General features: G+C 36.4%; 1 protein-coding gene across 1 annotated transcript; it reads left to right on the top strand.

The window, feature by feature from the left end:
* The first annotated feature begins 445 nt into the window (after nucleotides 1–445).
* Nucleotides 446–2,274, top strand: LOC131063278 (uncharacterized). The gene is made up of 2 exons (XM_057997065.2): nucleotides 446–745; nucleotides 1,346–2,274. The coding sequence occupies exons 1-2, from the start codon at nucleotides 466–468 to the stop codon at nucleotides 1,759–1,761; spliced, it is 696 nt and encodes a 231-aa protein (XP_057853048.1). The 5' UTR covers nucleotides 446–465; the 3' UTR covers nucleotides 1,762–2,274.
* Nucleotides 2,275–13,739: the final 11,465 nt, after the last annotated feature.

Here is a 13,739-nt window from a genome sequence, read left to right on the forward strand (position 1 = left end):
AATTGATCGGAAACGACAGATTTCAAAGGTATACGTAACTATGGAAAGAATCTAGAAAACAAAAATACTTATATGTGGGTTAGTATACATTATAATAATATTTTTACTATAATGACCCCAGCCTGTTTGGTAAAGGGGAGAAGGTCTAAGTTGTGGGTATGCTGTCAATGGTCTTGAGTTCGACTCCTTGCCGGATTCATTTGATTCGCCTCAAATACCCAAGACACGGGTTGCTGGATCTACAAATAGAGATTAAAATACAAATTCACAGCCAAGAAAACAATGTAAAATTGTTATGGTTAAAGGTACAACCAATTTGAAGAGAGTAAATGGAAACCTAATCTCCAAATAAAGAGCCCATACTTTGACAACAACATAGTAGCTTTATATTAAGATAAAGTCATCTACAATGAGGTAAAAAGTTTTTGTGTTGTACTATTGTGAAGATAAAGAACTGTGTGAGTTATGGCCACTTTCTTTGGGCTTATGAGTTCTCGAGGGTTTCTTTGGTTGCAACTGGCCATTTTCATATGGCAAGCCATACGACCAGCTGCAACAATGAGGGTGCCATGGGCATTGTTTAGTACCGCTGTCTATAAGATCTTTCGAGGGAAAAAGTTTGACAACGAGCATTTCATCTTGCTGTCAACAGATCACAACGAAACAGCTGATTCTGACCTCTTCTGTAAAAGCTACTACAAAGACAAGAACCCTCTTACCCAAGATTTTACAGAGACTAGCTTGGGTGAGTCAACAATTTTCTGTTATAAAAACTGTTATTACGTTGCTGATAGTCAGAAAGCTAGTCAAGTAAAGTTATTGATTATTGGGGAGCTTAAGAATTTGCCTATTGTTAAAGAACATAAAGTGGTTAATGGTTTTATGGGAGTGTGGACTCTCTGCTCAGCAGATGAAGCCATAAAAATGTGTTTATCAAGAAGAAAATTCAGACTGTGTTTCAGGGTATCAGTTAGCTTTTGTTTGGTAGAGCGCATGCCGCTTATCACAGATACTTATTGGATAACAAAAGTGTTGGGTGGTGTTCCATTGTATTTAACTGCCAAGGGAAGTGAACAACTCTCATCAGTATTGACACTGTTGTTGATCATTTTGGATTTCACTTATAATCTTTGGGTGCCAGCAGTTGAGAAGGCATATTTGATGTTTGTTAGATTTGTACAGCTAATATTGTCTTGTCTTCCAACGAATTTGAGGTTACTGGTATTTTACTTGCTAAGCAACTTTGATAACAGATATTTGCCATGTTCCATTAGTGATTTTAAGGTGAAAACCACGAGGACTAAAGTATTTTATACAACTGACAATACTGTTTTAAATTGTCCAGTTAAAAGACTTACGCAGCTACCATTTGATAACATTGATACAACCAGAGGAGAATTCCACTTCAAAACGAAAGCTTTCAGGGTTGAAATAACCAAAGAGCCAAGTAACAATGAACTAGTAAAGTTTAAGCTAGAGTTGAAGGAAGTACTGTATGACCTTGTAAAGGCCTCATTCACAATGACCCAAGATTCTTTCAAAAGTTACATTGGCTGCTGGAAGTTATTAGAGGAGGGCTCTGCAGGCTTGGTTCGAGCAGTTGAGAAAGGTATGCTTATTAAAAACATTAATTTGTTTGGTTTCGAGGAGACCATCAACCTTTTCTGGGGAAGCCAGGTGAATGTTTATGAAGTTGAAGTTGAACAAGAGTACCGATATTTGGTTGCTGGTAACAACAATAAAAACTTATATCAAGTTTGATAGAATGGAATCCTTACTGCAGCTGACTATCGCAAGGAAATGTGGGTGGTGGCAGAGACAAAGCAGCAGTAGTTTCTTGTTTGCAGTAGAACAAAGATGGACAAAGTCAGGTCAGTTCAGTTGTGTTTATGTTTAGGGCTGCAGTTATTCTGGCTCTAAAACGGACTTTTCATAGTCTGATAGCTATGTGTTAGTCAATCACAGTCCTTTATTATTGTTTTGGAACCAGAATAGACGCATCCTGTGTTTAACTGTGATCAGATAGTTTTCATTAGCATCTCAACATATGTTTTTATTTCAAGGTCTAGTACTATATGGTCAGTTGAACTAGCTTGGTGTTCTGTGCACTGTGTTTTCTTCAAATTTGTGAAGATATTTCATATTGGACAAAAAGGAAATGCATCAGTTGATTTATGCTGTTGGAAATAGTTCCTATGATCAATATAAAATTAATGTGCTATTTAAATTAGTTTTACAAGGCCTATTATCCGGCCTATCCATGGCTATTCTTCAATGCTTTGGAGGGGTACGATTTGTAAGTGTCCTACTCGGAAAATATAGGGCACTTGTGATGATTAATTTGTGGACATAAATATCTTAATATGTTTTTGGATTGAGGATCTAAATATTTTAATATGTTACAATTTTTTAGGTATATGTGTAATTCAGTTGAAAGAAATTATTGAAATTTGTTAAAAAGATCTGATTTCAAAGAAAAACTGATATGAGTTTTATATTTTAATCATAAGGTTCTTTGGTATTAATTTTTTTTAGTTATTATTGTATTTTATATTTTATATTTTATATTAATAGTAAAAATATAATAATGTCTAATTTTTTTAGTATTACAAAATTCATTTACATCAATATTTTCACAATTAAAAAAATATATTCTTTTATTTTGAGTGACATTGTATTCTAATATAAATTTTCAATTCAAATAATTTTTTTTCATAATTTTTAAAAGAGAGTTATTTTGAATAATCCTACTTCTCTTATCTATTTATCAAAATGTCTCATTGTTTAATTTTTTTATATAACTTATTATTTTCTTGATATCTTGAATGGAACTCTTTTTTATCAAATTTTGTAGAAAATAAAAAAATATTAAATATTAAATTGTTTTAAAAGACTTACTTCAATGATCATTTTCTTTAAACATGTTGTCTTCAAGTTACTTCGTTTAACCCACATGCATTCTGTGAAGTGAACTAGGCTACCATTAAGCTAGATCTTTTCCTATAAATGATTGTAGAAGTGTGTATATTAAAAATATATAATTTATCAAATTATTATATATAATTGTACTCTCTTTCCCTTTATTTAAAGTATTTCTTGTGTTTGTTACATTTAGTTGTTTCATAAATCATTTACTCTCATTTGAGTAATTATTTATTACTAGTCTAAACATGCACACCAATTCTAAACAATAATTTATTATTTTATTAGTATTTAAAAATACAAAATAGTTGAAGTATGTCAATTTCACCATTATAAATATAATGTGGTAATAAGTTTACGCGTGTTAGAGCACAGATCTTTAGCTATAATAGAAGTAGCTATAATAGCAGCATGAATTAGGTCACAACTGATGAAAAATTGCATACCTTGTAAGGTTATAAAAATTAAAGTACGGAAAATAAAGAACAAAGTGACAAAGAAATTGAATAACTTCCAATTAATTAACTTCGTAGAGGGAAAATTTGAGAAAATGGATAAACAGAGCTAGGAAATAGTGGTAAAAAAATTGCCTTCTCAACTTCTCTCAAAGCTATACATGATGAAATATATCGGAGGAGAGCCAAACGTAAGCGGCAAGTTTTGTCCCCTTCTACATCAGTGGAGCCCCCATTTCCATGGTCAAGGACACTTTGGATTCTAGTACCCCTAATTCTGCTAAGGAATCTAATAAGAAAATTTCCTTCCCTAATAAAGTCCTTATTTTATGTAAGGATTAGCAGGAAGGAAACCTTAGCCCAATAGGCCATCTCTTTGTGCTTTTGGCAATTGGTTGGTTTCACTAGTTTTGCTATGTTTTTTGTTGTTTGCTCTGTCTCTGGTTTAGTTTGTATTAGTCATTTTTGGTTATTTTTTATTTTTTGGTGTGTACTTCTCATGTGCCCTAGGTGACACCTTGCAGCTATGCAATATCATGTAATGGTACGAGCCTATCTCACTTTTAATTAATCGACACTCACAATATATGTGCATACATAGTGCAACGAAGATTAACTCACAATAGATGTTATATATAGTGTCATGGAGAGAAATTGCCAACTAAAACATTAATATGCAAATTTTATGTAAGAAAGAGGCACAAAGGCCACACATAAGAAAGTCTATCAATAGAAAAGGAAAAAGGTATGCATAAAAATGAACCAAGAATGTTCTACACTAACATCCTCCTTAATCATAACTGAGGCGGACACAAATAAACTAGGCCTCAACAACTTGGTTGGATGAGGTATCAAAGTACAATAAAATCTCCCATAAATTAGAGAAAGGGAGAAAACCTAGTGGCAAAAAGACTACCCCCAAAAGAGAGAAAACAAGATGAAGAGGACTAGAAGGCCCTCTTTGAAGAGGATGATGCTGCTAAAGAAGATTGCACCCTAAGAAGAGTTCATAGATGAATAAATTTACTCTCAATGAAAGGTTTAGTGAATATGTTAGTAACCTTCTATGAATATTGCCAAAAGACTAATTCAATGAACTAACTATGAATATTCTCCCATCTCTAATGCATATTAATCGTTGTGTGTTCTTCTTGCTAGTGCTAAGCTTGACTCTTACATGTCTATATTGTGCCCTAGTTATCACAATAAATAACTTTGAGTTGCCTAAAAGAAATGTCAAACTTAGCAAGAATCATATGAAGCCAAATAGCCTTGGTAGCTATGTTGAAAACTCATTTGTAATCTATCTTTGTGGATGATAAAGAAATGTTGGTTTTATGTTGGAGTTTATAGTGAGCCCCAAGCTCCTAGGAATTACCTACAACCAAAAAACGTTCACATTTAAAGAGAAAAGTTCATCATTGTGCTATGCAACATTGAGAGAGGGATTGATCCAAAAATGAATTTGATATTGAGATTAAATTGTACGATTGTTATTGGATACAATTGAATTGAATGAATCTAAATATAATGTGCAATGATGAATTTTTATATAAGAAAACTAGATAGATGAAACCTTAAGTGAGGACTAAGTTAGATCCATGAAAAGTGCTCTCATTGAAATAGAATGACCTATAATTAGCTTAATAAAAGTATGGGGACATCTGGTTAGTTTGTTTTAAAAATTTAGTGGTTGAATTCACAAAAAACCTATTTTTTTATTCTAAACTTAAGCTTGTGGGTTCTCTAATTTGGATTTATTATTTCAGATCTGATTATTCATTTAATTTAAAATTCAAAATTTCCCTCCTAGATCTCATTTTCAAATTGAATTACATAAATTTTGTTGTTGAATTTACAAAAAACCATAATTTATAATTCTAAAATTTGCCATGAGGGTTGCATAAATTTTCATTTTAATTTTCAGATCTAATTTTTTATGAATTTATGCTATAATCTAGATGCATCTCTCTTTCAAATTCACAAATCAAATTGCTTAATTAATTGGTTAATCAATCATTCTCACAAACTTTTATATTGCTTCTAGTTATATTTTTCAAATACAAATCTCCCTCATTTGTAGATGAGTATTACTACTGTAGACACCTAAAATTGTCCAAGTTTAATTAAATAATTACTTTAGCCTAATTCTTCTATTAATTAAATAAATCTTTATTTATTTAATTAATTCATTTATCCTCTTCTAGCCTTATTTCTCATTTAAATAAATACATTTATTTATTTAAATTATCATTTTCCTAAATTAAAAAAATATTTTATTTATTTAATTATCCCACTTCTTCTATTAATTAAATAAATCTTTATTTATTTAATTAATTCATTAACCTTTTCTACCCATGACACATGTCATTTATCTCTTAATTCATACACTACATACCCCTTTCATTATTTTATTATTTCTTTTACCTACCCTCTAATCATAGCCGATCTCCTTTTACACCTCTCAATCTTATCCCTCCATTTCATATTGTGTCTTCTATATAAGGAGATGCTTCCCTCATTATCAAACCCTAATCATTCATGGTAATCATCTTTTATGCAATTGACTACACTACGATCCTACTTGCAACCACATTCCGTTCTTTGTTGAGCTCTTGTGCACATAAAATCTGAGAGCAAATATATTAAGCAAGATCAATGGAGATAGGAAGAATGGAGATCAAAACCCTATTGGACATGTGATGGTATAATCTTCATGATTTCGTTTGATTTGCATTGTCTTAGGTAATCTTCATATGTTATGGTGGATCTTTGTTGATTGTTAGGCTAGGGTTTTGTGGTTGAATTCATATAGCCTTTCAATATTGTTATTATCGTTATCCATTTTTCACCATATACATTTTGGCACGCCCGGTGGGACCCTTGTCCCTTTTGCATTTAACATCCTTGTTGTAGATTTTGTAATGTGAAGTTGTAGATCCGATGTTTTCGGCAACATTTTGTTATTTCCGCGTCTGCGTACTTTCGGATCGCGTTTTTGATTTTCTGGCACGTCTGCGACATCTGGAACCGCATCTGTGTTCTGGCATTATTTTATTTTGCAAGTTTCAGGAAAACGCGTATGTGTTGTAAAGTCGCGTCAGCGCTAGTTTTGGCTGCGTCTATGTCCAGAAGATGTGTTTGTATTCTATAGCCGCGTCTGTGTCTCACAGAATCGCGTCTGTGTTACCCAGTCGCGTCTGTGTTGAGGGTAACCGCGTCTGTGTTTATCAGTGTCGAATTTTTTTTTGATTTTCATTGACTCAGTTTTTCGGATTTCGCATTTAGGGTTTTAGATCTAGTTTATTTTCAGATCTAGCTAACGAAATTGGTGCAGCTTGTCTTGAAGGCTAAATTGTTTGGTTGAAGGCCCCTATTTTCACAAAGTCTTTTGGGTTTAAAATTTACCTAACTTGTGTGCTTGCAGGAAGGGGGGATTATTTGAAACAATCCAAACTACTAACAACTCTTTGTTGCAGGTCCTTGGCAAGGGTTTTTGGATTTTTATTGTGTGCCTTGTTTTCATAGACTAGCAAACACTTCCATTGGTGCACTAAAATTGAATCATTGTCTTTTGTGTCTTGAGCAATAGGCTCTTTTTGTTTAATCTTTAGAGGGTCTGTCTTCCCGTGTGGTCATTAGGACTACTAGTGAGAAGAGAACGACCCAAGTGGTAGTGAGGAAAACCCACCTCATCCGAACCACTGTAAAAAAAAATGTATTCATGGTGAAAACTATGAATAACGTGTGTTGATTAGTTCATACCGACACTATGTCTCCCCATAAACCCGTTTGATCAAATTTATTTGAACAGTTGTAGGGCGTAACCCCTACCGGCTGGGAGCCTTCTGTATTTACAGAGCTAAAAGTGCTGCATGTATGGCCACATGAGCGGATGCCCTTACTAGCACCTTTTTGTTTTAGAAGCCCAAATCCTTCTAGTTGTTGGGGCAGGAGGTCAGACCTCTGGTAGCGGCCCACACACATACGGTTCTTAGTAGAGATACAAAGTTCGCCACGGGGAGTTTTCGTGGGGACTAATGCTTGGCTGACCTGAGAAGTGAGTGCCGAGGGTGGAGCCAGTGAGGTCAAGCATCTAAGTATCCACTCTGAATAGCGTATCCTCAGGGGTAAAACCCCATGTGGGATCAACAACTATTGTCTTGGCCAGCCATAAGAATTTTGCTTGACTTATGTTAAACATTCAAAACATTCAAGACCAAACAGCAAAACATTGTGTCTTTTGTGTCTTCAAGTGTATGCAAAACATTTTTTCATCAAATAACATTGGAGTCATTTTTGAGTCTAGACACTTGCAAACATTGGGTCTTCATCAACACTGTGTCCTCTTGTCACGAAAATCAGTCAAACAGTTAGATTTGGTCACAACAAAACAACTTCACAGATTGGAAAAAAATTGCACAAAATTTGCAGAAACGCGTCTGTGTCAGGCATAATAGCGTCTGTGTTGTCTAGCCGCGTCTGTGAAGGGCAGAATCGCGTTTGTGTTCCAATAGTCAACATTACATTTGGCAAACAAAAAAATCTCAGAAGCGCGTCTGCGTTAAACAGAGCCGCATCTGTGAAGTATACAAGCGCGTCTGTGTCCAGAATTGAAAAAACTGTTGCAGTCCAGCAAGCAAACACAGTCAGTTTCAGAATTCTTGAGCTTCCTAGGTCATTTCTCGAGGGTTTCATTTAGCATTCAACCTGTCCTTAGGTCTCACATAGTCCATCATTGCTTCACATTTCACTTTACATTCACACTTGTCTAAACTTGAGTCAAAAGGTCACTTGCTTGTCCTCATCATACTTTGTCAACACACTACATACAACAACACTTTGCTAAGTGGTCCCTCATCAAGGTTTCTTACCTTTGGGTCTCATTTGGTCTTACTTAGAGTCAAGGTCAACTTACCTCATCAAGAGAAACTATCCTCTCTTTGGAAGTCACACCTACTCTACTACATACATACTTGGTCTTACACTTTGGACATTGCAAGTACACTTCAGATTCATTTACATTCCATCCAACTCTTGGTCTTCCATACTCTTTCCATTTTTCATCTAGTCTCACACATCTTGGTCAATAGCTAGTTCATGGTTGAAACCCGTCTTCAAAAATCGAGGAGAGAAACTAAAGAGGCTCAAGAGTCCACAAACATGAGTTCTTATGAGTATGACAATGAGATCTTTTTCAATTCTGATCATACTACATTACCTGACATGGATGCCTATAGAAACATTCCAAATGTTGAGAACATGGACACTATAAACAACAATGCTACACACAATGACAACATGGTTAACTTTTCAGTACATTCAGCAGATGTGGAAGAATCTATTATGAATCCCCATTTCAATCGATTGGTTGAGGAAATAATGAGGAGGGATAGACAATACTTCTTACAAATGATGGCACAAAGTGGAGCCAAGATACCCCATGATTTTGACATGTCTCAAATAATGGAAAATCAACCTTTGCAACAACATCACTCCAACATGGATCAAAGAAGACCTAATAGTGGAGGAAATAGAGGACCATATATGGTACCTGAATCACCATCAGCTTTGCTTCAAAAACCAGAGGTCCCACATACACATGGTCAAACACATGATAGTCACCTTCGCAGACCATTATGGAAATCTTATGGAGAAAAATATGCTCAATCACATATCAATGCTAAGGATCAACCACCAAAGCAATGGGATATGCAAAGGCATGCTCAAAATTTGGACACAAGGAAACCCCACGTCAAATTTGGGGGCAATACAATAGAACATGACATGCCTGTAGAATATGGTATACATGCACAAAATAGATATGGTGTTCCTCAACATGAATCTATACCAAGTGGTCCAAATATGCAGAATCACTATAGACCTCCTCCATATGAACATATGTATGATCAATATCATCCATATATGCAACATGCACCCCCTCCAATTGGTGCCTCCAGCATGGGGTATGGTCCAAGAAGTCGATCTCCACCTAAGAGCAGTTTGGAACAACAAATCAAGGACTTGCAAAAGAAAATGGAGGACATAAATACACCAAAGCCAACATACACAATGAGAGACATATGTCCTTATCCATTTGACAAGAGCATTCCAATGCCTCCTTTTCCTACACACTTTGTGACGCCTAAATTTGATAAGTATAGAGGAAAATGGGATCCTCAGGCACACATAAGACAATTTTTCACAGCTTGCATTGAGGTCGCAGCAGAAGAGACATATTTGATGAGATTATTCCCACAAAGCTTAGGTGATCAAGCTATGGAATGGTTCTCCCAACTCCCACCTGGTATTAAGTCATGGGGTGATCTAGCAAAGGCATTTATCCAACATTTCTCCTACAACATAGAGACAGACATATCAGTCACTACTTTGTGCAACACTAAGCAAAAAGGGGGAGAATCTTTTGCATCATTCTTACAAAGATGGAGAAATCTAGCCAACAAATGCTCTTGTGAAATTCCACAAAAACAAATGGTAGAAATGTTCACCCAAAATGTTAACAAAGACATTGGCTATGATCTAAGGAAAGCTTGTTTGTCCACCTTCAAGGACGTTATTGAAAAAGGCTTAGCGACAGAGAAGGTCCTAATTGAACAAGGGGTCATTAAGATATTCAAGGAAAACAAAGATGACTTTAAAGGAAAAGACAAGCCAAGATTTTGGAATAAAAACAAGAACACAATCAATGATGGTGTTGTTGATGCCAACATAGTACGACCCAAATTCATCTTTTCAGGATCAAGTTCTACAAACAATCAAGTGAATACTCAAACAACTTCCAGATCACGAAGGAAGTACACTCCATTGGGAGAACCACTTGAGTCAGTTTTCAAGAAGCTTGTGGCAAACAAGGTAATCACAGTTCCAGATTTTCCTCCATATGAACCAAAGGTTAAACCAAATTGGTGGAATGATGATGAATATTGTAAATTTCATAAGAGCAAGGGTCATAAGATAGGAAATTGTCATCGACTGAAGAACATCATACAAGATCTCATTGATAGAGGTGACATTGAGATTGAGGGACATTCGTCTAATCAAGAACATGAGATGTTTAAGGAACCATTCCCAAAACATGACAAAGGAAAAGCTAAAGCCACAGATGATCAAACCAATTATACCAGAGCATCCTACAACTATGATTCAACTATCAATCACATATCGATGGATAATTACATCTCTACTATTATCATCAAGGACAAAGCGTCTGAGAATTCTACTCAGAGACCCAAGATTGTCCTAAAAGGTGTTCGATGTTCTTCGGAACCTACCTCTGAATGTCATGTTACAACTCGCCGAAGTAAATTCACTTTGCAAGGTGCTCCAACTAAAAACACCGCTTCTTCATCAACCAAATCTAAGTATGACCTTGTAGAACAACTAGGGAAGACACCCGCGCTCATCTTTGTTCTTGAGCTATTACGCATATCTCTCGCACATAAAGCCATTCTTGACAAAATCTTGAGAGATACTACCGTCCCTACTGATCTAAACATGGACCAGTTTCAAGCCATGGTGGGATACCTTTCCATTCCACACTCCCTTACATTCACAGAAGCAGATGACGCCTCCATAAGTCAGCCACATAATGCACCATTACACATTGAAGCCTTCATACACAAGCATTGAATAAAAAGAGTCCTGATAGATGGAGGAGCAGGTCTAAACATTTGCACATTAAGCACTATCACACAATTGGGATATTCTGATAAAGCTGTGAATTCTACAAACAACATCACCATTAAAGCATATGATGATGAAGAGCGTTCATTCAAGGGTACAGTCATCTTACCTCTCAGAGTTGGGCCAGTTACAAAGGATGTGGTCTATCAAGTCCTAGAATTAAATCTCACTTATAATATATTGCTAGGACGTCCTTGGATTCATGAAATGAGGGCAGTCCCATCCACATATCACCAATGCATTAAGTTTCCTCATAATGGAGTGGAAGTAACAGTTAACAGTGATCCTAATCCATTCATATACTGCAATAACCTGAAATCAAAGACCGAGACCTTCATTCCTAGTAATCGGGAGGTTGTTCCTTCGTTAGCATACATTGATCCTGAGTCATTAAAACCCTTGACCTCAAAACAAGGTGAGCTTAAAGGCAAGTTTCAGGACAAAGGCATGGGGGAATATACTTTCAATCAAACCATGTACTTACGACAAGTCATGAGTTCCCCAAAAGAATATGGAAGACCACATCTTAACAAGCAAATCTCCATTATGATGCTCAAATGGGACCCTACTACCTTTCAAAGATGGGGTGAACTAGAAGAGGAAGATTTATACCAAATGCTTTTCAGGGACAATGAAGAAGAAACACAAGACCACATCAATCTACCATGTGAGAAATACGGTAAAGGCTTCAAAATTCTACAAAAATTCGGGTATGATGGAAAAAGCCCTCTGGGATTACGAAAGGAAGGCATCATTGAACCTTTACAACCTGAATTGACTCTCAAGAAGGAACGCTCGAAAGGACTTGGTTTCTTAAAGGTCCACACCCAAAGGATAGAAGAAGCCTTACAAATTAAAGCTGCCAAAATTCAACAAGAGAATCGCTATTCCACAGATTCCAACGAATGGGAATGGGGTTCCAACAAGTCTTCTAGTGACTACGAGCTCACCGAGACATTCAAAGAGCTAGATGAACCCACAGAAGAAGAGGAGTTTTATAACAAGTTCAGAGTTGGTCAAGAAACAACCCATGAGGAGTCTACACAGTCCTTGTCTCAAGGTTCTAGGTTGAAATCACATAGGATGAGAACACCTATCCCAGAGTGCACTACTAGTGATGATAATTTGGATTCGCTCGCGATTGAGACTGATGAGGAGAGTGCCATCGATGACCTTGATAATTACCTTGACATACTCGAATATAACCACATCTTCACTCTTAGCCCCGTTAACTTCGAAGACACTAACGACCTTCCCCTTGTTCACCGCCAACTCATTGACTGGGATCATGAAGGACCTGCACAGTTTGATACATTCCAAAATGATGAAGCTTTTATTGACTATTTGGGCATACGAGATGATCTTCCCCCTGGAGACCATAAAGCGAGATACACTATAGAACTCAATAGCGTGGCATATTTTGGTGTGGGTGTCGGACCTTCCAGTCACAAAAATGTGAAAATAAGAACAAATCAAGGGTCTTATGGCGAAAACCACACTGTGGTGCTGTCTGACCTCAAAAAAGTAAAAAGAAAGGACGTATCTGAGGGTGAAAACTTCTCCAAGGCACTCGAAGATGGAAGGCTCGACATTCTCCCAGCATCATATGAGGAAAAGTCATCCATGTTGTTAGAGGAGACTATCAAAACAAACATTGGTACAGAAGAGGTTCCACACAACATATTCCTAGCTCAATCACTGACAGAGTCCGAAAGGTCAAAATTCATAAGTTTCTTCAAAGAACGACAAATCAACTTCGCCTGGTCATACGCTGATATGCCTGGATTAGATCCGGATTTGGTAATGCATCATTTGACAGTCAAACCGGGGGCAAAACCAGTAAAATAGAAATTAAGAAAAATGCATCCACAAGTGGCATTATTAGTCAAGGCAGAACTTGAGAAATTACTCAATGACGGATTCATACGCCCAATTGATTATCCTGAATGGATCTCCAACTTGGTACCTGTTAGTAAACTAGATCGCAGCATCAGAATTTGCACAGATTTCAGAGACATCAACAAAGCTTGTCCAAAGGATGACTTCCCATTACCAAATATTGACTTGATTGTTGATCTCACAGCAAGTCATGAAATGTTATCATTGATGGATGGATTCTCTGGTTATAATCAAATAAGGATCGCACCTGAGGATCAACATAAAACAACATTTACTTGTCCGTGGGGAACTTTCTGCTGGAATGTCATGCCTTTCGGGCTAAAGAATGCAGGTGCTACATATGAAAGAGCCATGACTACTATCTTTCATGATCTCATGCATGTAACTGTGGAAGATTATGTTGACGACCTCTTGGGCAAATCAATAGACAGAAATACACATTTGGACATACTTTCAGTCGTCTTTGATCGGTTGGAAAAATACAAAGTAAGATTAAACCCCAAGAAATGTGTCTTTGGAGTAACCTCTGGGAAGCTCCTAGGATTCATTGTATCCAAAAGGGGAATTGAAGCTGATCCAGCAAAAGCCAAGGCCATCTTGGAAATGCAACCACCAATAAATATCAGTCAACTTCGATCCTTACAAGGCAGACTCCATTCTATCCGAAGATTCATAGCACAACTGGTAGATAAGTGTAATCCTTTTCAGCACCTGCTGCATAAAAACATCAAATTCAAATGGGATGATAACTGTCAACAG

Source organism: Cryptomeria japonica, chromosome 2, assembly GCF_030272615.1.
Source record: "Cryptomeria japonica chromosome 2, Sugi_1.0, whole genome shotgun sequence".
Taxonomy (NCBI): domain Eukaryota; kingdom Viridiplantae; phylum Streptophyta; class Pinopsida; order Cupressales; family Cupressaceae; genus Cryptomeria; species Cryptomeria japonica.

What these genes read in the sequence shown, in the direction of transcription:
- LOC131063278 (XM_057997065.2), top strand. Translation starts at nt 466, where the DNA reads ATGGCCACTTTCTTTGGGCTTATGAGTTCTCGAGGGTTTCTTTGGTTG. An exon ending in TTTTACAGAGACTAGCTTGG is followed by an intron (nt 746 to 1,345) that starts GTGAGTCAACAA and finishes TAAATTGTCCAG; the next exon opens with TTAAAAGACTTACGCAGCTA.